Source organism: Pristiophorus japonicus, chromosome 9 (genome assembly GCF_044704955.1).
Source record: "Pristiophorus japonicus isolate sPriJap1 chromosome 9, sPriJap1.hap1, whole genome shotgun sequence".
Taxonomy (NCBI): Eukaryota; Metazoa; Chordata; class Chondrichthyes; family Pristiophoridae; genus Pristiophorus; species Pristiophorus japonicus.
In genome coordinates, this window is record NC_091985.1 from 124,225,163 (window position 1) to 124,249,219 (window position 24,057).

The window sequence follows — 24,057 nt, forward strand, 5'->3', positions numbered from 1 at the left end:
CTAACTACAGAACTGCTTACTCCCACAACTCACCACCAGATCACTTGCACCCAATTGGAGGTAGACTAAAATGATTTAGCACATAACAAAACAACAGAAAGTACTGGTTTGTGTCTGGTGAACTGTAATTGTGATGGTATCTTAAAAGGCTGTCCTTACAGAATTATCTATATTTCTCTCTCAACACGCAGCTGAGTTGAAATCACACTGTGCAATATCAGCAACCCATTTATAGAAAATTTCTTTTTCTGTTATTTTAACAAAGGCATCAATCTGCTTTGTTAAGACAGTGGACAAAGCAATTTTACACTGAAGTGCAGCTCCTCACTGATATTACAGAATGGAGACACTGGAGTTTAAATTGTGTTGAGTGATATTAATAACAAATGTGTTAATGTGCTTGTATCAAATACTTTTTTAAAATCAAATTCTTCTGTCTGTTTAAAACAAGTGGGTTAATACCTACATTAAAATAGCAGGCAAAGCAAATTCATTTGAGCATTAATGCTTTCATTACTAATATCACACTGTGCAATTTCAGCCCAATTGTGTTTGCATTAAGGCTTGGTGTTTTTATTTGTGTGTAGACAGCTATAATTTGTCCATTCCGATGTTTCAAAGTAATATCCTGTAATACTGCGTCCTAGGTAAACATCTCCTTGTTGATCCACATCAGGCTGCGAGTCTCATTTGGTTTGCACTCGTACTCAATGCTGCCAAAGCTGTTCCCCCACTGGCAGTGATCACGCTTGTGATAGTTGTAGAACTTCACTTGCCACACAGTTTCAAAGGTGCCGATGTCGTTGAACTGAAGAGGAAGAGGGGGAGAAAAAAATTCCAGTTAAAATTGAGGTTCACTGGAAAAGTCCACCTCAAAGCCAAATCAGATTTCAAAATACTAAACCATAGAACTCAATGTTATCAGAATGAAATTAGATTTACCTGAGTTATTCAATTTTCCCTGAAGTAATTAATGTCATCTACCCTGTTGAATCATCTGATTGACTCAGAATAAGACAAGCTGCTCTCCTGGATCATTTACATCTTTCGCTTTGCGTTGACAGTGTTTTTTTATGAGAATCTGTAGTCTGTGCAGAACAAACCTGAGCCAGTGCTAAGCTCTCGATGTTTTATATATAATAATGTGGCAGGTGCTGTGGGGCTGACTGCAATTGGTACATGGGCCAAGCGCCCCTCTGAGCAGGCGGTAGAGGATATAACACCAGTTTTGTTAGCAGTAAATCTGCATTCACACGATAACCAACTGGGTGGTTTTTGGGACTTGCAATCCAAGGAAATGCAAAAATTAAATCAATGAGCCCTTTTTAAGAAATCCCAGCCTAGAAAACGAGTGTGCAGGGACAGGGAGCGTGGTACAGGGACAGGGAGCGCGGTACAGGGACAGGGAGCGCGGTACAGGGACAGGGAGCGCGGTACAGGGACAGGGAGCACAGTGCAGGGACAGGGAGCGCGGTACAGGGACAGGGAGCGCGGTGCAGGGACAGCGAACGCAGTACAGGGACAGGGAGTGCAGTGCAGGGACAGGGGGCGCGGTACAGGGACAGGGAGCACAGTGAACGCAGTGCAAGGACAGTGAACGCGGTGCAGGGACAGGGAGCGCGGTACAGGGACAGGGAGCGCGGTACAGGGACAGGGAGCACAGTGCAGGGACAGTGAACGCGGTACAGGGACAGGGAGCGCAGTACAGGGACAGGGAGCACGGTACAGGGACAGGGAGCACAGTGCAAGGACAGTGAACGCAGTGCAGGGACAGGGAGCACGGTGCAGGGACAGTGAACGCGGTGCAGGGACAGGGAGCACAGTGCAAGGACAGTGAACGCAGTGCAAGGACAGTGAACGCGGTGCAGGGACAGGGAGCGCGGTACAGGGACAGGGAGCGCGGTGCAGGGACAGGGAGCGCGGTGCAGGGACAGTGAATGCGGTACAGGGACAGGGAACGCGGTACAGGGACAGGGAGCGCGGTACAGGGACAGGGAGCACGGTGCAAGGACAGTGAACGCAGTGCAAGGACAGTGAACGCGGTGCAGGGACAGGGAGCGCGGTACAGGGACAGGGAGCACGGTACAGGGACAGGGAGCACAGTGCAAGGACAGTGAACGCAGTGCAGGGACAGGGAGCACGGTGCAGGGACAGTGAACGCGGTGCAGGGACAGGGAGCACGGTACAGGGACAGTGAACGCGGTGCAGGGACAGGGAGCGCGGTGCAGGGACAGGGAGCGCGGTGCAGGGACAGGGAGCGCGGTACAGGGACAGGGAGCGCGGTACAGGGACAGTGAACGCGGTACAGGGACAGGGAGCGCGGTGCAGGGACAGGGAGCGCGGTGCAGGGACAGGGAGCGCGGTACAGGGACAGGGAGCGCGGTGCAGGGACAGTGAACGCGGTACAGGGACAGGGAGCGCGGTGCAGGGACAGGGAGCACAGTGCAGGGACAGGGAGCGCGGTATAGGGACAGGGAGCACAGTGCAGGGACAGGGAGCGTGGTACAGGGACAGGGAGCGCAGTGCAAGGACAGTGAACACGGTACAGGGACAGGGAGCGCAGTGCAAGGACAGTGAACACGGTGCAGGGACAGTGAACGTGGTACAGGGACAGGGAGCGCGGTACAGGGACAGGGAGCACGGTGCAAGGACAGTGAACGCGGTGCAGGGACAGGGAGCACGGTGCAGAGACAGTGAACGCGGTGCAGGGTCAGGGAGCACGGTACAGGGAGCGCGGTACAGGAACAGGGAGCACGGTGCAAGGACAGTGAACGCGGTGCAGGGACAGGGAGCGCCGTGCAGGGACAGGGAGCGCGGTGCAGGGACAGTGAGCGCGGTACAGGGACAGGGAGCGCGGTGCAGGGACAGTGAACGCGGTACAGGGACAGGGAGCGCGGTACAGGGAGCACGGTACAGGGACAGGGAGCACAGTGCAAGGACAGTGAACGCAGTGCAAGGACAGTGAACGCGGTACAGGGACAGGGAGCGCGGTGCAGGGACAGGGAGCGCGGTACAGGGACAGGGAGCGCGGTGCAGGGACAGTGAACGCGATACAGGGACAGGGAGCGCGGTACAGGGACAGGGAGCACAGTGCAGGCACAGTGAATGCGGTACAGGGACAGGGAGCGCGGTGCAGGGACAGGGAGCGCGGTGCAGGGACAGGGAGCAGAGTGCAGGGACAGGGAGCGCGGTGCAGGGACAGGGAGCACAGTGCAGGGACAGGGAGCGCGGTACAGGGACAGGGAGCACAGTGCAGGGACGGGGAACACAGTGCAGGGACAGGGAGCGCGGTACAGGGACAGGGAGCGCGGTGCAAGGACAGTGAACACGGTACAGGGACAGGGAGCGCAGTGCAAGGACAGTGAACACGGTGCAGGGACAGTGAACGTGGTACAGGGACAGAGAGCGCGGTACAGGGACAGGGAGCACGGTGCAAGGACAGTGAACGCGGTGCAGGGACAGGGAGCACGGTGCAGAGACAGTGAACGCGGTGCAGGGACAGGGAGCACGGTGCAGGGACAGTGAACGCGGTACAGGGACAGGGAGCGCGGTACAGGGACAGGGAGCACGGTACAGGGACAGGGAGCACAGTGCAAGGACAGTGAATGCAGTGCAAGGACAGTGAACGCGGTGCAGGGACAGGGAGCACAGTGCAGGGACAGGGAGCGCGGTACAGGGACAGGGAGCACAGTGCAGGGACAGGGAGCACAGTGCAGGGACAGGGAGCGCTGTACAGGGACAGGGAGCGCAGTGCAAGGACAGTGAACATGGTACAGGGACAGGGAGCGCAGTGCAAGGACAGTGAACACGGTGCAGGGACAGTGAACGTGGTACAGGGACAGGGAGCGCGGTACAGGGACAGGGAGCACGGTGCAAGGACAGTGAACGCTGTGCAGGGACAGGGAGCACGGTGCAGAGACAGTGAACGCGGTGCAGGGACAGGGAGCGCGGTACAGGGACAGGGAGCGCAGTACAGGGACAGGGAGCACGGTACAGGGACAGGGAGCACAGTGCAGGGACAGTGAACGCGGTACAGGGACAGGGAGCGCGGTACAGGGACAGGGAGCACGGTACAGGGACAGGGAGCACAGTGCAAGGACAGTGAACGCAGTGCAAGGACAGTGAACGCGGTGCAGGGACAGGGAGCGCGGTGCAGGGACAGGGAGCGCGGTGCAGGGACAGTGAACGCGGTACAGGGACAGGGAGCGCGGTACAGGGACAGGGAGCACGGTACAGGGACAGGGAGCGCGGTACAGGGACAGGGAGCACGGTGCAGGCACAGTGAATTCGGTACAGGGACAGGGAGCACGGTGCAGGGACAGGGAGCGCGGTGCAGGGACAGGGAGCACAGTGCAGGGACAGGGAGCGCGGTGCAGGGACAGGGAGCACAGTGCAGGGACAGAGAGCGCGGTACAGGGACAGGGAGCACAGTGCAGGGACAGGGAGCACAGTGCAGGGACAGTGAACACGGTACAGGGACAGGGAGCGCAGTGCAAGGACAGTGAACACGGTGCAGGGACAGTGAACGTGGTACAGGGACAGGGAGCGCGGTACAGGGACAGGGAGCACGGTGCAAGGACACTGAACGCGGTGCAGGGACAGGGAGCACGGTGCAGAGACAGTGAACGCGGTGCAGGGACAGGGAGCGCGGTACAGGGACAGGGAGCGCGGTACAGGGACAGGGAGCACGGTGCAGGGACAGTGAACGCGGTACAGGGACAGGGAGCGCGGTACAGGGACAGGGAGCACGGTACAGGGACAGGGAGCACGGTACAGGGACAGGGAGCGCGGTGCAGGGACAGGGAGCGCGGTACAGGGACAGGGAGCGCGGTGCAGGGACAGTGAACACGGTACAGGGACAGGGAGTGCGGTACAGGGACAGGGAGCACAGTGCAGGGACAGTGAACGCGGTACAGGGACAGGGAGCGCGGTACAGGGACAGGGAGCACGGTACAGGGACAGGGAGCACGGTACAGGGACAGGGAGCGCGGTGCAGGGACAGGGAGCGCGGTACAGGGACAGGGAGCGCGGTGCAGGGACAGTGAACACGGTACAGGGACAGGGAGTGCGGTACAGGGACAGGGAGCACAGTGCAGGGACAGTGAACGCGGTACAGGGACAGGGAGCGCGGTACAGGGACAGGGAGCACGGTACAGGGACAGGGAGCACGGTACAGGGACAGGGAGCGCGGTGCAGGGACAGGGAGCGCGGTACAGGGACAGGGAGCGCGGTGCAGGGACAGTGAACACGGTACAGGGACAGGGAGTGCGGTACAGGGAGCACGGTACAGGGACAGGGAGCACAGTGCAAGGACAGTGAACGCGGTGCAAGGACAGTGAACGCGGTGCAGGGACAGGGAGCGCGGTACAGGGACAGGGAGCGCGGTGCAGGGACAGGGAACACGGTGCAAGGACAGTGAACGCAGTGCAAGAACAGTGAACGCGGTGCAGGGACAGGGAGCGCGGTACAGGGACAGGGAGCGCCGTGCCGGGACAGGGAGCGCGGTGCAGGGACAGGGAGCGCGGTACAGGGACAGGGAGCGCGGTGCAGGGACAGGGAGCACAGTGCAGGGACAGGGAGCGCGGTGCAGGGACAGGGAGCGCGGTACAGGGACAGGGAGCGCGGTGCAGGGACAGTGAACACGGTACAGGGACAGGGAGTGCGGTACAGGGAGCACGGTACAGGGACAGGGAGCACAGTGCAAGGACAGTGAACGCGGTGCAAGGACAGTGAACGCGGTGCAAGGACAGTGAACGCGGTGCAGGGACAGGGAGCGCGGTACAGGGACAGGGAGCGCGGTGCAGGGACAGTGAGCGCGGTACAGGGACAGAGAGCGCGGTGCAGGGACAGTGAACGCGGTACAGGGACAGGGAGCGCGGTACAGGGACAGGGAGCACAGTGCAGGCACAGTGAATGCGGTACAGGGACAGGGAGCGCGGTGCAGGGACAGGGAGCGCGGTACAGGGACAGGGAGCGCGGTACAGGGACAGGGAGCACGGTACAGGGACAGTGAACGCGGTACAGGGACAGGGAGCGCGGTACAGGTACAGGGAGCACGGTACAGGGACAGGGAGCGCGGTGCAGGGACAGGGAGCGCGGTACAGGGACAGGGAGCGCGGTGCAGGGACAGTGAACGTGGTACAGGGACAGGGAGCGCGGTACAGGGACAGGGAGCACAGTGCAGGCACAGTGAATGCGGTACAGGGACAGGGAGCGCGGTGCAGGGACAGGGAGCACAGTGCAGGGACAGGGAGCGCGGTGCAGGGACAGGGAGCACAGTGCAGGGACAGGGAGCGCGGTACAGGGACAGGGAGCACAGTGCAGGGACAGGGAGCACAGTGCAGGGACAGGGAGCGCGGTACAGGGACAGGGAGCGCAGTGCAAGGACAGTGAACACGGTACAGGGACAGGGAGCGCAGTGCAAGGACAGTGAACACGGTGCAGGGACAGTGAACGTGGTACAGGGACAGGGAGCGCGGTACAGGGACAGGGAGCACGGTGCAAGGACAGTGAACGCGGTGCAGGGACAGGGAGCACGGTGCAGAGACAGTGAACGCGGTGCAGGGTCAGGGAGCGCGGTACAGGGACAGGGAGCGCGGTACAGGGACAGTGAACGCGGTACAGGGACAGGGAGCGCGGTACAGGGACAGGGAGCACGGTACAGGGACAGGGAGCACGGTACAGGGACAGGGAGCACGGTGCAAGGACAGTGAACGCAGTGCAAGGACAGTGAACGCGGTGCAGGGACAGGGAGCGCCGTGCAGGGACAGGGAGCGCGGTGCAGGGACAGTGAACGCGGTACAGGGACAGGGAGCGCGGTACAGGGAGCACGGTACAGGGACAGGGAGCACAGTGCAAGGACAGTGAACGCAGTGCAAGGACAGTGAACGCGGTGCAGGGACAGGGAGCGCGGTGCAGGGACAGGGAGCGCGGTGCAGGGACAGTGAACGCGATACAGGGACAGGGAGCGCGGTACAGGGACAGGGAGCACAGTGCAGGCACAGTGAATGCGGTACAGGGACAGGGAGCGCGGTGCAGGGACAGGGAGCGCGGTGCAGGGACAGGGAGCACAGTGCAGGGACAGGGAGCGCGGTGCAGGGACAGGGAGCACAGTGCAGGGACAGGGAGCGCGGTACAGGGACAGGGAGCACAGTGCAGGGACGGGGAACACAGTGCAGGGACAGGGAGCGCGGTACAGGGACAGGGAGCGCGGTGCAAGGACAGTGAACACGGTACAGGGACAGGGAGCGCAGTGCAAGGACAGTGAACACGGTGCAGGGACAGTGAACGTGGTACAGGGACAGGGAGCGCGGTACAGGGACAGGGAGCACGGTGCAAGGACAGTGAATGCGGTGCAGGGACAGGGAGCACGGTGCAGAGACTGTGAACGCGGTGCAGGGACAGGGAGCACGGTGAAGAGACAGTGAACGCGGTGCAGGGACAGGGAGCACGGTGCAGGGACAGTGAACGCGGTACAGGGACAGGGAGCGCGGTACAGGGACAGGGAGCACGGTACAGGGACAGGGAGCACAGTGCAAGGACAGTGAACGCAGTGCAAGGACAGTGAACGCGGTGCAGGGACAGGGAGCACAGTGCAGGGAAAGGGAGCGCGGTACAGGGACAGGGAGCACAGTGCAGGGACAGGGAGCACAGTGCAGGGACAGGGAGCGCGGTACAGGGACAGGGAGCGCAGTGCAAGGACAGTGAACATGGTACAGGGACAGGGAGCGCAGTGCAAGGACAGTGAACACGGTGCAGGGACAGTGAACGTGGTACAGGGACAGGGAGCGCGGTACAGGGACAGGGAGCACGGTGCAAGGACAGTGAACGCTGTGCAGGGACAGGGAGCACGGTGCAGAGACAGTGAACGCGGTGCAGGGACAGGGAGCGCGGTACAGGGACAGGGAGCGCGGTACAGGGACAGGGAGCACGGTACAGGGACAGGGAGCACAGTGCAGGGACAGTGAACGCGGTACAGGGACAGGGAGCGCGGTACAGGGACAGGGAGCACGGTACAGGGACAGGGAGCACAGTGCAAGGACAGTGAACGCAGTGCAGGGACAGGGAGCGCGGTACAGGGACAGGGAGCGCGGTACAGGGACAGGGAGCGCGGTGCAGGGACAGGGAGCGCGGTACAGGGACAGGGAGCGCGGTGCAGGGACAGGGAGCGCGGTACAGGGACAGGGAGCGCGGTGCAGGGACAGTGAACACGGTACAGGGACAAGGAGCGCGGTACAGGGACAGGGAGCACGGTACAGGGACAGGGAGCGCGGTACAGGGACAGGGAGCACGGTGCAGGCACAGTGAATTCGGTACAGGGACAGGGAGCGCGGTGCAGGGACAGGGAGCGCGGTGCAGGGACAGGGAGCACAGTGCAGGGACAGGGAGCGCGGTGCAGGGACAGGGAGCACAGTGCAGGGACAGGGAGCGCGGTACAGGGACAGGGAGCACAGTGCAGGGACAGGGAGCACAGTGCAGGGACAGGGAGCGCGGTACAGGGACAGGGAGCGCTGTGCAAGGACAGTGAACACGGTACAGGGACAGGGAGCGCAGTGCAAGGACAGTGAACACGGTGCAGGGACAGTGAACGTGGTACAGGGACAGGGAGCGTGGTACAGGGACAGGGAGCACGGTGCAAGGACAGTGAACGCGGTGCAGGGACAGGGAGCACGGTGCAGAGACAGTGAACGCGGTGCAGGGATAGGGAGCGCGGTACAGGGACAGGGAGCGCGGTACAGGGACAGGGAGCACAGTGCAGGGACAGTGAACGCGGTACAGGGACAGGGAGCGCGGTACAGGGACAGGGAGCACGGTACAGGGACAGGGAGCACGGTACAGGGACAGGGAACACAGTGCAAGGACAGTGAACGCAGTGCAAGGACAGTGAACGCGGTGCAGGGACAGGGAGCGCGGTACAGAGACAGGGAGCGCCGTGCAGGGACAGGGAGCGCGGTGCAGGGACAGGGAGCGCGGTACAGGGACAGGGAGCGCGGTGCAGGGACAGGGAGCACAGTGCAGGGACAGGGAGCGCGGTGCAGGGACAGGGAGCGCGGTACAGGGACAGGGAGCGCGGTGCAGGAACAGTGAACACGGTACAGGGACAGGGAGTGCGGTACAGGGAGCACGGTACAGGGACAGGGAGCACAGTGCAAGGACAGTGAACGCGGTGCAAGGACAGTGAACGCGGTGCAGGGACAGGGAGCACGGTGCAGAGACTGTGAACGCGGTGCAGGGACAGGGAGCACGGTGAAGAGACAGTGAACGCGGTGCAGGGACAGGGAGCACGGTGCAGGGACAGTGAACGCGGTACAGGGACAGGGAGCGCGGTACAGGGACAGGGAGCACGGTACAGGGACAGGGAGCACAGTGCAAGGACAGTGAACGCAGTGCAAGGACAGTGAACGCGGTGCAGGGACAGGGAGCACAGTGCAGGGAAAGGGAGCGCGGTACAGGGACAGGGAGCACAGTGCAGGGACAGGGAGCACAGTGCAGGGACAGGGAGCGCGGTACAGGGACAGGGAGCGCAGTGCAAGGACAGTGAACATGGTACAGGGACAGGGAGCGCAGTGCAAGGACAGTGAACACGGTGCAGGGACAGTGAACGTGGTACAGGGACAGGGAGCGCGGTACAGGGACAGGGAGCACGGTGCAAGGACAGTGAACGCTGTGCAGGGACAGGGAGCACGGTGCAGAGACAGTGAACGCGGTGCAGGGACAGGGAGCGCGGTACAGGGACAGGGAGCGCGGTACAGGGACAGGGAGCACGGTACAGGGACAGGGAGCACAGTGCAGGGACAGTGAACGCGGTACAGGGACAGGGAGCGCGGTACAGGGACAGGGAGCACGGTACAGGGACAGGGAGCACAGTGCAAGGACAGTGAACGCAGTGCAGGGACAGGGAGCGCGGTACAGGGACAGGGAGCGCGGTACAGGGACAGGGAGCGCGGTGCAGGGACAGGGAGCGCGGTACAGGGACAGGGAGCGCGGTGCAGGGACAGGGAGCGCGGTACAGGGACAGGGAGCGCGGTGCAGGGACAGTGAACACGGTACAGGGACAAGGAGCGCGGTACAGGGACAGGGAGCACGGTACAGGGACAGGGAGCGCGGTACAGGGACAGGGAGCACGGTGCAGGCACAGTGAATTCGGTACAGGGACAGGGAGCGCGGTGCAGGGACAGGGAGCGCGGTGCAGGGACAGGGAGCACAGTGCAGGGACAGGGAGCGCGGTGCAGGGACAGGGAGCACAGTGCAGGGACAGGGAGCGCGGTACAGGGACAGGGAGCACAGTGCAGGGACAGGGAGCACAGTGCAGGGACAGGGAGCGCGGTACAGGGACAGGGAGCGCTGTGCAAGGACAGTGAACACGGTACAGGGACAGGGAGCGCAGTGCAAGGACAGTGAACACGGTGCAGGGACAGTGAACGTGGTACAGGGACAGGGAGCGTGGTACAGGGACAGGGAGCACGGTGCAAGGACAGTGAACGCGGTGCAGGGACAGGGAGCACGGTGCAGAGACAGTGAACGCGGTGCAGGGGCAGGGAGCGCGGTACAGGGACAGGGAGCGCGGTACAGGGACAGGGAGCACAGTGCAGGGACAGTGAACGCGGTACAGGGACAGGGAGCGCGGTACAGGGACAGGGAGCACGGTACAGGGACAGGGAGCACGGTACAGGGACAGGGAACACAGTGCAAGGACAGTGAACGCAGTGCAAGGACAGTGAACGCGGTGCAGGGACAGGGAGCGCGGTACAGAGACAGGGAGCGCCGTGCAGGGACAGGGAGCGCGGTGCAGGGACAGGGAGCGCGGTACAGGGACAGGGAGCGCGGTGCAGGGACAGGGAGCACAGTGCAGGGACAGGGAGCGCGGTGCAGGGACAGGGAGCGCGGTACAGGGACAGGGAGCGCGGTGCAGGAACAGTGAACACGGTACAGGGACAGGGAGTGCGGTACAGGGAGCACGGTACAGGGACAGGGAGCACAGTGCAAGGACAGTGAACGCGGTGCAAGGACAGTGAACGCGGTGCAGGGACAGGGAGCACGGTGCAGGGACAGGGAGCGCGGTGCAGGGACAGGGAGCGCGGTGCAGGGACAGGGAGCACAGTGCAGGGACAGGGAGCGCGGTGCAGGGACAGGGAGCACAGTGCAGGGACAGGGAGCGCGGTACAGGGACAGGGAGCACAGTGCAGGGACAGTGAACACGGTACAGGGACAGGGAGCGCAGTGCAAGGACAGTGAACACGGTGCAGGGACAGTGAATGTGGTACAGGGACAGGGAGCGCGGTACAGGGACAGGGAGCACGGTGCAAGGACAGTGAACGCGGTGCAGGGACAGGGAGCACGGTGCAGAGACAGTGAACGCGGTGCAGGGACAGGGAGCGCGGTACAGGGACAGGGAGCGCGGTACAGGGACAGGGAGCACAGTGCAGGGACAGTGAACGCGGTACAGGGACAGGGAGCGCGGTACAGGGACAGGGAGCACGGTACAGGGACAGGGAGCACGGTACAGGGACAGGGAACACAGTGCAAGGACAGTGAACGCAGTGCAAGGACAGTGAACGCGGTGCAGGGACAGGGAGCGCGGTACAGGGACAGGGAGCGCCGTGCAGGGACAGGGAGCGCGGTGCAGGGACAGGGAGCGCGGTACAGGGACAGGGAGCGCGGTGCAGGGACAGGGAGCACAGTGCAGGGACAGGGAGCGCGGTGCAGGGACAGGGAGCGCGGTACAGGGACAGGGAGCGCGGTGCAGGGACAGTGAACACGGTACAGGGACAGGGAGTGCGGTACAGGGAGCACGGTACAGGGACAGGGAGCACAGTGCAAGGACAGTGAACGCGGTGCAAGGACAGTGAACGCGGTGCAGGGACAGGGAGCGCGGTACAGGGACAGGGAGCGCGGTGCAGGGACAGGGAGCGCGGTACAGGGACAGGGAGTGCGGTACAGGGAGCACGGTACAGGGACAGGGAGCACAGTGCAAGGACAGTGAACGCGGTGCAAGGACAGTGAACGCGGTGCAGGGACAGGGAGCACGGTGCAGGGACAGGGAGCGCGGTGCAGGGACAGGGAGCGCGGTGCAGGGACAGGGAGCACAGTGCAGGGACAGGGAGCGCGGTGCAGGGACAGGGAGCACAGTGCAGGGACAGGGAGCGCGGTACAGGGACAGGGAGCACAGTGCAGGGACAGTGAACACGGTACAGGGACAGGGAGCGCAGTGCAAGGACAGTGAACACGGTGCAGGGACAGTGAACGTGGTACAGGGACAGGGAGCGCGGTACAGGGACAGGGAGCACGGTGCAAGGACAGTGAACGCGGTGCAGGGACAGGGAGCACGGTGCAGAGACAGTGAACGCGGTGCAGGGACAGGGAGCGCGGTACAGGGACAGGGAGCGCGGTACAGGGACAGGGAGCACAGTGCAGGGACAGTGAACGCGGTACAGGGACAGGGAGCGCGGTACAGGGACAGGGAGCACGGTACAGGGACAGGGAGCACGGTACAGGGACAGGGAGCGCGGTGCAGGGACAGGGAGCACAGTGCAGGGACAGGGAGCGCGGTGCAGGGACAGGGAGCGCGGTACAGGGACAGGGAGCGCGGTGCAGGGACAGTGAACACGGTACAGGGACAGGGAGTGCGGTACAGGGAGCACGGTACAGGGACAGGGAGCACAGTGCAAGGACAGTGAACGCGGTGCAAGGACAGTGAACGCGGTGCAGGGACAGGGAGCGCGGTACAGGGACAGGGAGCGCGGTGCAGGGACAGGGAGCGTGGTACAGGGACAGGGAGCGCGGTGCAGGAACAGTGAACACGGTACAGGGACAGGGAGTGCGGTACAGGGAGCACGGTACAGGGACAGGGAGCACAGTGCAAGACAGTGAACGCGGTGCAAGGACAGTGAACGCGGTGCAGGGACAGGGAGCACGGTGCAGGGACAGGGAGCGCGGTGCAGGGACAGGGAGCGCGGTGCAGGGACAGGGAGCACAGTGCAGGGACAGGGAGCGCGGTGCAGGGACAGGGAGCACAGTGCAGGGACAGGGAGCGCGGTACAGGGACAGGGAGCACAGTGCAGGGACAGGGAGCACAGTGCAGGGACAGGGAGCGCGGTACAGGGACAGGGAGCGCTGTGCAAGGACAGTGAACACGGTACAGGGACAGGGAGCGCAGTGCAAGGACAGTGAACACGGTGCAGGGACAGTGAACGTGGTACAGGGACAGGGAGCGCGGTACAGGGACAGGGAGCACGGTGCAAGGACAGGGAGCGCGGTACAGGGACAGGGAGCACAGTGCAGGGACAGTGAACGCGGTACAGGGACAGGGAGCGCGGTACAGGGACAGGGAGCACGGTACAGGGACAGGGAGCACGGTACAGGGACAGGGAACACAGTGCAAGGAAAGTGAACGCAGTGCAAGGACAGTGAACGCGGTGCAGGGACAGGGAGCGCGGTACAGGGACAGGGAGCGCCGTGCAGGGACAGGGAGCGCGGTGCAGGGACAGGGAGCGCGGTACAGGGACAGGGAGCGCGGTGCAGGGACAGGGAGCACAGTGCAGGGACAGGGAGCGCGGTGCAGGGACAGGGAGCGCGGTACAGGGACAGGGAGCGCGGTGCAGGGACAGTGAACACGGTACAGGGACAGGGAGTGCGGTACAGGGAGCACGGTACAGGGACAGGGAGCACAGTGCAAGGACAGTGAACGCGGTGCAAGGACAGTGAACGCGGTGCAGGGACAGGGAGCGCGGTACAGGGACAGGGAGCGCGGTGCAGGGACAGGGAGCGCGGTACAGGGACAGGGAGCACAGTGCAGGCACAGTGAATGCGGTACAGGGACAGGGAGCGCGGTGCAGGGACAGGGAGCGCGGTGCAGGGACAGGGAGCACAGTGCAGGGACAGGGAGCGCGGTGCAGGGACAGGGAGCACAGTGCAGGGACAGGGAGCGCGGTACAGGGACAGGGAGCACAGTGCAGGGACGGGGAACACAGTGCAGGGACAGGGAGCGCGGTACAGGGACAGGGAGCGCGGTGCAAGGACAGTGAACACAGTACAGGGACAGGGAGCGCAGTGCAAGGACAGTGAACACGGTGCAGGGACAGTGAACGTGGTACAGGGACAGGGAGCGCGGTACAGGGACAGGGAGCACGGTGCAAGGACAGTGAACGCGGTGCAGGGACAGGGAGCACGGTGCAGAGACAGTGAACGCGGTGCAGGGACAGGGAGCACGGTGAAGAGACAGTGAACGCGGTGCAGGGACAGGGAGCACGGTGCAGGGACAGTGAACGCGGTACAGGGACAGGGAGCGCGGTACAGGGACAGGGAGCACGGTACAGGGACAGGGAGCACAGTGCAAGGACAGTGAACGCAGTGCAAGGACAGTGAACGCGGTGCAGGGACAGGGAGCGCGGTACAGGGACAGGGAGCGCGGTGCAGGGACAGGGAGCGCGGTACAGGGACAGGGAGCGCGGTGCAGGGACAGTGAACGCGGTACAGGGACAGGGAGCGCGGTACAGGGACAGGGAGCACAGTGCAGGCACAGTGAATGCGGTACAGGGACAGGGAGCGCGGTGCAGGGACAGGGAGCGCGGTGCAGGGACAGGGAGCACAGTGCAGGGACAGGGAGCACAGTGCAGGGACAGGGAGCGCGGTGCATGGACAGGGATCACAGTGCAGGGACAGGGAGCGCGGTACAGGGACAGGGAGCACAGTGCAGGGACAGGGAGCACAGTGCAGGGACAGGGAGCGCGGTACAGGGACAGGGAGCGCAGTGCAAGGACAGTGAACACGGTACAGGGACAGGGAGCACGGTGCAGAGACAGTGAACGCGGTGCAGGGACAGGGAGCGTACAGGGACAGGGAGCGCGGTACAGGGACAGGGAGCACGGTGCAGGGACAGTGAACGCGGTACAGGGACAGGGAGCGCGGTACAGGGACAGGGAGCACGGTACAGGGACAGGGAGCACGGTACAGGGACAGGGAGCACAGTGCAGGGACAGGGAGCGCAGTGCAAGGACAGTGAACGCGGTGCAGGGACAGGGAGCGCGGTACAGGGACAGGGAGCGCGATGCAGGGACAGGGAGCACGGTGCAGGGACAGGGAGCGCGGTGCAGGGACAGGGAGCGCGGTGCAGGGACAGGGAGCGCGTTGCAGGGACAGGGAGCGCGGTGCAGGGACAGTGAACGCGGTACAGGGACAGGGAGCGCGGTACAGGGACAGGGAGCACGGTACAGGGACAGGGAGCACAGTGCAAGGACAGTGAACGCAGTGCAAGGACAGTGAACGCGGTGCAGGGACAGGGAGCGCGGTACAGGGACAGGGAGCGCGGTGCAGGGACAGGGAGCGCGGTGCAGGGACAGGAAGCGCGGTACAGGGACAGGGAGCGCGGTGCAGGGACAGTGAACGCGGTACAGGGACAGGGAGCGCGGTACAGAGACAGGGAGCACAGTGCAGGCACAGTGAATGCGGTACAGGGACAGGGAGCGCGGTGCAGGGACAGGGAGCGCGGTGCAGGGACAGGGAGCACAGTGCAGGGACAGGGAGCGCGGTGCAGGGACAGGGAGCACAGTGCAGGGACAGGGAGCGCGGTACAGGGACAGGGAGCACAGTGCAGGGACGGGGAACACAGTGCAGGGACAGGGAGCGCGGTACAGGGACAGGGAGCGCGGTGCAAGGACAGTGAACACGGTACAGGGACAGGGAGCGCAGTGCAAGGACAGTGAACACGGTGCAGGGACAGTGAACGTGGTACAGGGACAGGGAGCGCGGTACAGGGACAGGGAGCACGGTGCAAGGACAGTGAACGCGGTGCAGGGACAGGGAGCACGGTGCAGAGACAGTGAACGCGGTGCAGGGACAGGGAGCACGGTGAAGAGACAGTGAACGCGGTGCAGGGACAGGGAGCACGGTGCAGGGACAGTGAACGCGGTGCAGGGACAGTGAACGCGGTGCAGGGACAGGGAGCACGGTGCAGGGACAGGGAGCACGGTGCAGGGACAGTGAACGCGGTGCAGGGACAGAGAGCACGGTACAGGGACAGTGAATGCGGTGCAGGGACAGGGAGCGCGGTGCAGGGACAGGGAGCGTGGTGCAGAGACAGGGAGCACGGTACAGGGACAGGGAGCGCGGTGCAGGGACAGTGAACGCAGTACAGGGACAGGGAGCGCGGTACAGGGACAGGGAGCACGGTACAGGGACAGGGAGCACAGTGCAAGGACAGTGAACGCAGTGCAAGGACAGTGAACGCGGTGCAGGGACAGGGAGCGCGGTGCAGGGACAGTGAACGCGGTACAGGGACAGGGAGCGCGGTACAGGGACAGGGAGCACAGTGCAGGCACAGTGAATGCGGTACAGGAACAGGGAGCGCGGTGCAGGGACAGGGAGCGCGGTGCAGGGACAGGGAGCACAGTGCAGGGACAGGGAGCGCGGTGCAGGGACAGGGAGCACGGTGCAGGGACAGGGAGCGCGGTACAGGGACAGGGAGCACGGTGCAGGGACAGGGAGCACAGTGCAGGGACAGGGAGCGCGGTACAGGGACAGGGAGCGCGGTGCAAGGACAGTGAACACGGTACAGGGACAGGGAGCGCAGTGCAAGGACAGTGAACACGGTGCAGGGACAGTGAACGTGGTACAGGGACAGGGAGTGCGGTACAGGGACAGGGAGCACGGTGCAAGGACAGTGAACGCGGTGCAGGGACAGGGAGCACGGTGCAGAGACAGTGAATGCGGTGCAGGGACAGGGAGCACGGTGCAGAGACAGTGAACGCGGTGCAGGGACAGGGAGCACGGTGCAGGGACAGTGAACGCGGTGCAGGGACAGGGAGCACGGTACAGGGACAGGGAGCGCGGTGCAGGGACAGGGAGCGCGGTGCAGGGACAGTGAATGCGGTGCAGGGACAGGGAGCGCGCGGTGCAGGGACAGGGAGCGCGGTGCAGGGACAGGGAGCACGGTGCAGGGACAGGGAGCACGGTACAGGGACAGGGAGCGCAGTGCAGGGACAGTGAACGCGGTGCAGGGACAGGGAGCGCGGGGCAGGGACAGGGAGCGCGGGGCAGGGCCAGGGAGCGCGGGGCAGGGACAGGGAGCGCGGGGCAGGGACAGGGAGCGCGGTGCAGGGACAGGGAGCGTGGGGCAGGGACAGGGAGCGCGGGGCAGGGACAGGGAGCGCGGGGCAGGGACAGGGAGCACCGTGCAGGGAGAGGGAACGCAGTGCAGGGGGAGGGGAGCGCAGTGCAGGGACAGGGAACACGGTGCAGGGACAGGGAACGCAGTGTAGGGGGAGGGGAGCGCAGTGCACGGCGAGGGGAGCGCAGTGCAGGGAGAGGGGAGCACGGGGCAGTGGGAGGGGAGCACGGGGCAGGGTGAGGGGAACGCGGGGCAAGGGGAGTGGGGCGCAGTGCAGGGGGAGGGGAGCATGGGGCAGGGGGAGGGAAGCGCGGGGCAGGGACAAGGGAGCGCGGTGCAGTGGGAGGGGAGTGCGGGGCAAGGACAGGGGAGCGCGGTGCAGGGACAGGTAGTGCGGGGCAGGGGTAGGGGCGCGTGGTGCAGGGGTAGGGAGTGCGGTGCAGGGACAGGAAGCGCGGGGCAGGGATAGGGGCGCGTGGTGCAGGGGGTGGGAGTGCGGTGCAGAAACAGGGAGCATGGTGCAGGGGTGAGGGGCGCGTGGTGCAGGGGGTGGGGAGCACGGGGCAGGAACGGGGAGCGCGGTGCAGATACGGGGAGCGCGGTACATGGGGAATGAGGGCGATGCAGGGGGCATGGAAGACGATGCAGGGGGCCGGGGAGGCGATGCAGGGATTGGGGAGGGCTGGCCAGGGAGGGTGGTGCAGCTGGCAGGCTGCAAGGGGCAAGGTGCACAGTGCAGGGGACAGGGAGCATGATGCAGGGGCCGGGAGCACAGAGCTGGGGTGGGCAGCGCAGTGCAGGGTTGGGCAACGTGGTGCACCCACCTGTTAACTTGGCCAGAGACACCACTTTAAATTGGTGCTGATAGCTCATTGCCATGTGCCAGGCAAGCAGCCACCGCTACCTGCGCTATTCATTGGCTGCATGTTTGTTTGGGGGAGTGGGAATTTGGACCTGTCGGACGCCATCTAAAGACAGCCAACATCTCTTTAAGGGGAGGTGCACTCTGACTGCAAATAGCAGGGTAACTTTGCAAATGGAGAAATGGCTGGAAGAGATCCAGAGAAGGCACCCAAGGTTGAAGGCCCTGGTGCAGACAGTGGACATGGAGAAGGAGATCCTGTTACCCCTCCAGGGGGCAGAAAGCCCTCTCAGCAACACCTCCAGCGCCAGTGGGAAGAGGTCACTGAGGAGGTCAAAGCCAACAGCTTATCTCCCGGGACATGGCTGTGAAGCCGAAAGAGGTTCAATGACCTCACCAGAGTTCTCGAGATAAGAATCTTACTTCTCACCTCAACTACTCTCCCCTCACACCTGCAGCCTCACTACTCAATACTCCCCTGCCCCAGTTTCCTTCACTCTCCTACAGTCACTGCATGTCCTTCTCCTCCTACTCACACACTGTGAACGTCCTACTGTTACCATCATTATAACCCTCGCTTTACCACATTTCGCAATTTTCATACAACACGCCAACTTTTTGTCCATGACAGGCACACTCTCAAGACACCTCATAAGGATTTCACTAACACACGCCTTTCTTGTGGGAGAAGGCTACGCAAAATTTGTAACAAGAGCCCACAATGGGAGGAGGTTAAATACCAGAGAGAAAGCCTTTGAGTCAGCTCACTGCGAAAAAGCACAATGTGTACTGCGTGTTCAGTATTCATGCTCAATTCCTCAAAGCTGCTCTACGAGAATGGGGGCCAAATGGAAGCCCTCAGAGGCCTGCACATCCTCTCCACTTTCAGAAGAAAACGCGCTGGTCATCACAGGCAGAGGGAGCGTCATGGCTGTGGTGAGTAGCAATGCTGGAGGAGACATCGCGTGTTGTGTTCGTACTCTGTTTGGTTGTTGCCAAACTCTCACAGGACGGGCATTAGGACCCTGTGGGAGCTATTCACAGTTGCAGTATTCATTTTGGTTCATGCCGGTTTGGGACATCATTTTGGGTTCTATAAAAGCACAGTTAAGTTAAGTTACTTTTCTCCTGGCTCAGTTTGTTGGTTATTTACGTGTACACAACATAATTTGATGATGAAGATGACTCAAATTAACCTTCCTACACCCCCACCTTTCCTCTCCTCATCCGGGGACCCTCCAATTCCGTGGCCGAGATGGATAAAAAGTTTTTCTACATACATCACGGCGAGTAGGTTAGACGACGACAACGTAACACCAGCTCGCCGCCATGCAATACTTACCCACTGCCTCGGCACCGAAGGCCAACATATCTTTGGCCAAATCGAAGACACGGAGTCCTAAGACAAAATGGTAAGTGCCTTAGAGAAGTATTTTGGGCCAAAGAAAAGTATCGTGATGGAGAGATACCAATTCCGTCAAAGGGGGCAAGGGAACAGTGATCCAATCAAACAGTACATCATTTCATTAACTCACCTCGTTGCTACGTCTAACTTTGGAGCACTCACAGAGAAAATGATCAGGGATCAAATTATTGAGAAAACAATGATCCCCTGCATTCAGGAACGCTTGCTAATTAGAGGATGATAAATTGACATTAGACAAAGCAACTAATTTGGTCATCCAAATCGAATCAGCGCTTTACGACTCAAAAGCGATCAGATTCCCCACTTCCCCTGTACAGCAGACTGCAGCTACAGCCCACGTGCAAGGTGTTCGTCCAAAGTGGATGTCACAGTAGAGACCCAGGGTTCGTAATAAGCCACCCACTACGGATCACGGGCTTAACTTCCACTGCTTTAACTGTGGGAAGAAATCACACTCAGCAAAGAGTCCTAACTGCCCTGCACGTGGGAAGAAATGCTCTGAATGTGGTCAAATGAACCATTTTGCTAGTGTCTGTCACTCATTGCAGCATATTCGACATGTGGACAACCCCGATAGTGATGAACCCAGTATGGTTTACACCGTTAGTGACATTTCACACATCGTTTCTGGCAAATTCAAGGACAGAGAGGTAAACATTGATGGCACGCCCTGCTGCCTCAGTCAAAGTCTCCATTTTGAGCAAGGCTGTGTACAAAACCCACTTCACGAACTGTCAACTGCAGCCCACAACTTCCATACTACATACGTACTCCGACTTCAAAATTGAGGTACTTGGAGTCATATTTCTGTCCCGATATACTTCAAGGACATAACATTGGAGAACTTTCTCTTTTATGTCATGAAAGGACGAAGCCTCATGGGTGTTGACCTTTTCAACAAACTTGGGTTCAAAGTTTACGACCCAGCTGGCACACCTGTGTACACGGTGGACTTTGACAATATAAGAACATAAGAATTAGGAACAGGAGTAGGCCATCTAGCCCCTCGAGCCTGCTCCGCCACTCAACAAGATCATGGCTGATCTGGCCGTGGACTCAGCTCCACTTACCCGCCCGCTCCCCATAACCCTTAATTTCCTTATTGGTTAAAAATCTATCTATCTGTGATTTGAATACATTCAATGAGCTAGCCTTAACTGTTTCACTGGGCAGAGAATTCCACAGATTCACAACCCTCTGGGAGAAGAAATTCCTTCTCAACTCAGTTTTAAATCGGCTCCCCCATATTTTGAGGCTGTGCCCCCTAGTTCTAGTCTCCCCGACCAGTGGAAACAACCTCTCTGCCTCTATCTTGTCTATCCCTTTCATTATTTTAAATGTTTTGATAAGATCACCCCTTGTCCTTCTGAACTCCAACGAGTAAAGACCCAGTCTACTCAATCTATCATCATAAGGTAACCCCCTCATCTCCGGAATCAGCCTAGTGAATCGTCTCTGTACCCCTTCCAAAGCTAGTATATCCTTCCTTAAGTAAGGTGACCAAAACTGCACGCAGTACTCCAGGTGCGGCCTCACCAATACCCTGTACAGTTGCAGCAGGACTTCCCTGCTTTTGTACTCCATCCCTCTCGCAATGAAGGCCAACATTCCATTCGCCTTCCTGATCACCTGCTGCACCTGCAAACTAACTTTTTGGGATTCATGCACAAGGACCCCCAGGTCCCTCTGCACCACAGCATGTTGTAATTTCTCGCCATTCAAATAATATTCCCTTTTACTGTTTTTTTTTCCAAGGTGGATGACCTCACATTTTCCGACATTGTATTCCATCTACCAAACCTTAGCCCATTCACTTAACCTACCTATATATCTTTGCAGCCTCTCTGTGTCCTCTACACAACCCGCTTTCCCACTAATCTTTGTATCATCTGCAAATTTTGTTATACTACACTCTGTCCCCTCTTCCAGGTCATCTATGTATATTGTAAACCGTTGTGGCCCCAGCACCGATCCCTGTGGCACACCGCTAACCATCAATTTCCAACCCGAAAAGGACCCATTTATCCCGACTCTCTGCTTTCTGTTCGCCAGCCAATTCTCTATCCATGCTAATACATTTCCTCTGACTCTGCGTACCTTTATCTTCTGCAGTAACCTTTTGTGTGGCACCTTATCGAATGCCTTTTGGATATCTAAATACACCACATCCATCGGTACACCTCTATCCACCATGCTCGTTATATCCTCAAAGAATTCCAGTAAATTAGTTAAACATGATTTCCCCTTCATGAATCCATGTTGCGTCTGCTTGATTGCACTATTCCTATCTAGATGTCCCGCTATTTCTTCCTTAATGATAGCTTCAAGCATTTTCCCCACTACAGATGTTAAACTAACCGGCCTATAGTTACCTGCCTTTTATCTGCCCCCTTTTTTAAACAGAGGTGTTACATTAGCTGCTTTCCAATCCGATGGTACCTCCAGAGAATTTTGGTAGATTATAACGAATGCATCTGCTATAACTTCCGCCATCTCTTTTAATACCCTGGGATGCATTTCATCAGGACCAGGGGACTTGTCTACCTTGAGATCCATTAGCCTGTCCAGCACTACCCCCCTAGTGATAGTGATTGTCTCAAGGTCCTCCCTTTCCACATTCCCGTGTCCAGCAATTTTTGGCATGGTTTTTGTGTCTTCCACTGTGAAGACTGAAGCAAAATAATTGTTTAAGGTCTCAGCCATTTCCACATTTCCCATTATTAAATCCCCCTTCTCATCTTCTAAGGGACCAACATTTACTTTAGTCACTCTCTTCCGTTTTATATATCGGTAAAAGCTTTTACTATCTGTTTTTATGTTTTGCGCAAGTTTACTTTCGTAATCTATCTTTCCTTTCTTTATTGCTTTCTTAGTCATTCTTTGCTGTCGTTTAAAATTTTCCCAATCTTCTAGTTTCCCACTAACCTTGGCCACCTTATACGCAGTATCCATCAATTTTTACAGGGTTTGGAGTGACAACAAAATTTTGCCATTGTCCCCACATTGACCCTTCCATCAAATCGGTTATGCAGTGACTTCCCCGTCTCTCATTCGCGCTTCGTGACCAAATATCCGCAGAATTAACGCGACTCGAATCTGGGGGTATCATTGAGAGCATCGACTTCTCATCCTGGATCTTGAACTTAGTCATTGCTTGGCGTAAAAATGGGGAGATCCGCCTATGCATTGACCTGAAAGAGGTCAACAAGGCCATCATCCCCGACAAGTACCCTCTTCCTACCATTTACGAACTGTCTTCAGAATTCCACGGCTCAATAGTTTTTACGAAAATCGACATGCGCCGCAGTTACTTGCAAATACCTCGAGTGGAGGACAGCAAACCGCTCATGGCATTCATGACGCATGATGGTCTGTATCAGAATCGACGCATGCCCTATGGACTATCTTCTGCACCAAGTGCATTTCAGAGATTGTCACTACTAAGCTAGCAGGCATAGAGGGAGCCCTCAATCTGCTTGACGATATCGTCGTCCATGGACGGACAATGGAAGAACATGACCAGCGACTTCATACCGTTATGGCTAGACTTGCAACACATAACATTACACTTAATGCCAATAAGTGTACATTCACTGCTGGTGAAATAAACTTTCTGGGCTACAGAATCATAGAAACATAGAAAATAGGTGCAGGAATAGGCCATTCGGCCCTTCGAGCCTGCACCGCCATTCAATGAGTTCATGGCTGAACATGCAACTTCAGTACCCCATTCCTGCTTTCTCGCCATATCCCTTGATCCCCCTAGTAGAAAGGACTACATCACAACACCTTGACAACATTGACGCGATCCAGCGAATGCAGGAGGCTACCAACGCCAAAGAACTTTCATCATTGATTGGCAGTTGCAACTTCTATCTGAAGTTCGTCCCGCACTATGCGCACATTGCCGAACCACTTCACTAGTTGTTGCGCCACGACATCCCTTGGGAATGGACAGATTCCCAAGCTCAGGCATTCACCACGCTGAAGGAGAAAATCACAGCCCCTCCTATCCTCGCGCACTTTGATCCAAATGCCACTACGTATGTCACCACGGATGCATCAGGCACCACCTTGGGTGCTGTGCTCTCGCAATGGATTGACGGCCTGGAATGCCCATCCACCGTCGCCTCGCGCACGCTCTCATCTGCAGAACGTAAATACTCTACAGGGGATCGTGAAGTACTTGCTTGCATGTATGCATGTGAACACTGGCACATCTACCTCTATGGCAGGAAATTTACCCACCGTACGGATCACCAATCGTTAACTACACTACTCGCTACGACTGGTTCTGGACACAGACCACTACGAATCAGTCGATGGTCAGATCGCCTTCATCGGTATAACTTTGATGTACAGTACATCGCTGGAAGTTGCAACCATGTAGCTGACATGCTCAGCTGCTCGACACCTGCTTCGGACTCTGGTGCTGACTTGTTCACAGATGACGACACATATGTCATGTCGATCATCACTCAGTCCATCAGAAACCTTGTCTCCTCAGACAAACTCAAAACCAAATCACAGAGTGATGCTACACTCCAGCACATGTGCCACTTCCTCCAGACTGAGTGGCCTAAGCAAATTCCGGAAGAGCTGAAAACCTTCCACAGACTTCGCAATGAATTTTCCGTTTGGAACGATGGCAGCCTAGCTCGTGGT

The 24,057-nt window shown here is 59.6% G+C and overlaps 1 protein-coding gene across 1 annotated transcript in view; it reads right to left on the minus strand.

The window, feature by feature from the left end:
• Nucleotides 1-643: 643 nt before the first annotated feature.
• Nucleotides 644-24,057, minus strand: part of cnrip1b (cannabinoid receptor interacting protein 1b) — a 48,963-nt gene continuing 25,549 nt past the window's right edge. Inside the window, 1 exon segment of the mRNA XM_070888771.1 lies at nt 644-808. Coding sequence (XP_070744872.1) covers nt 644-808 — 165 coding nt within the window.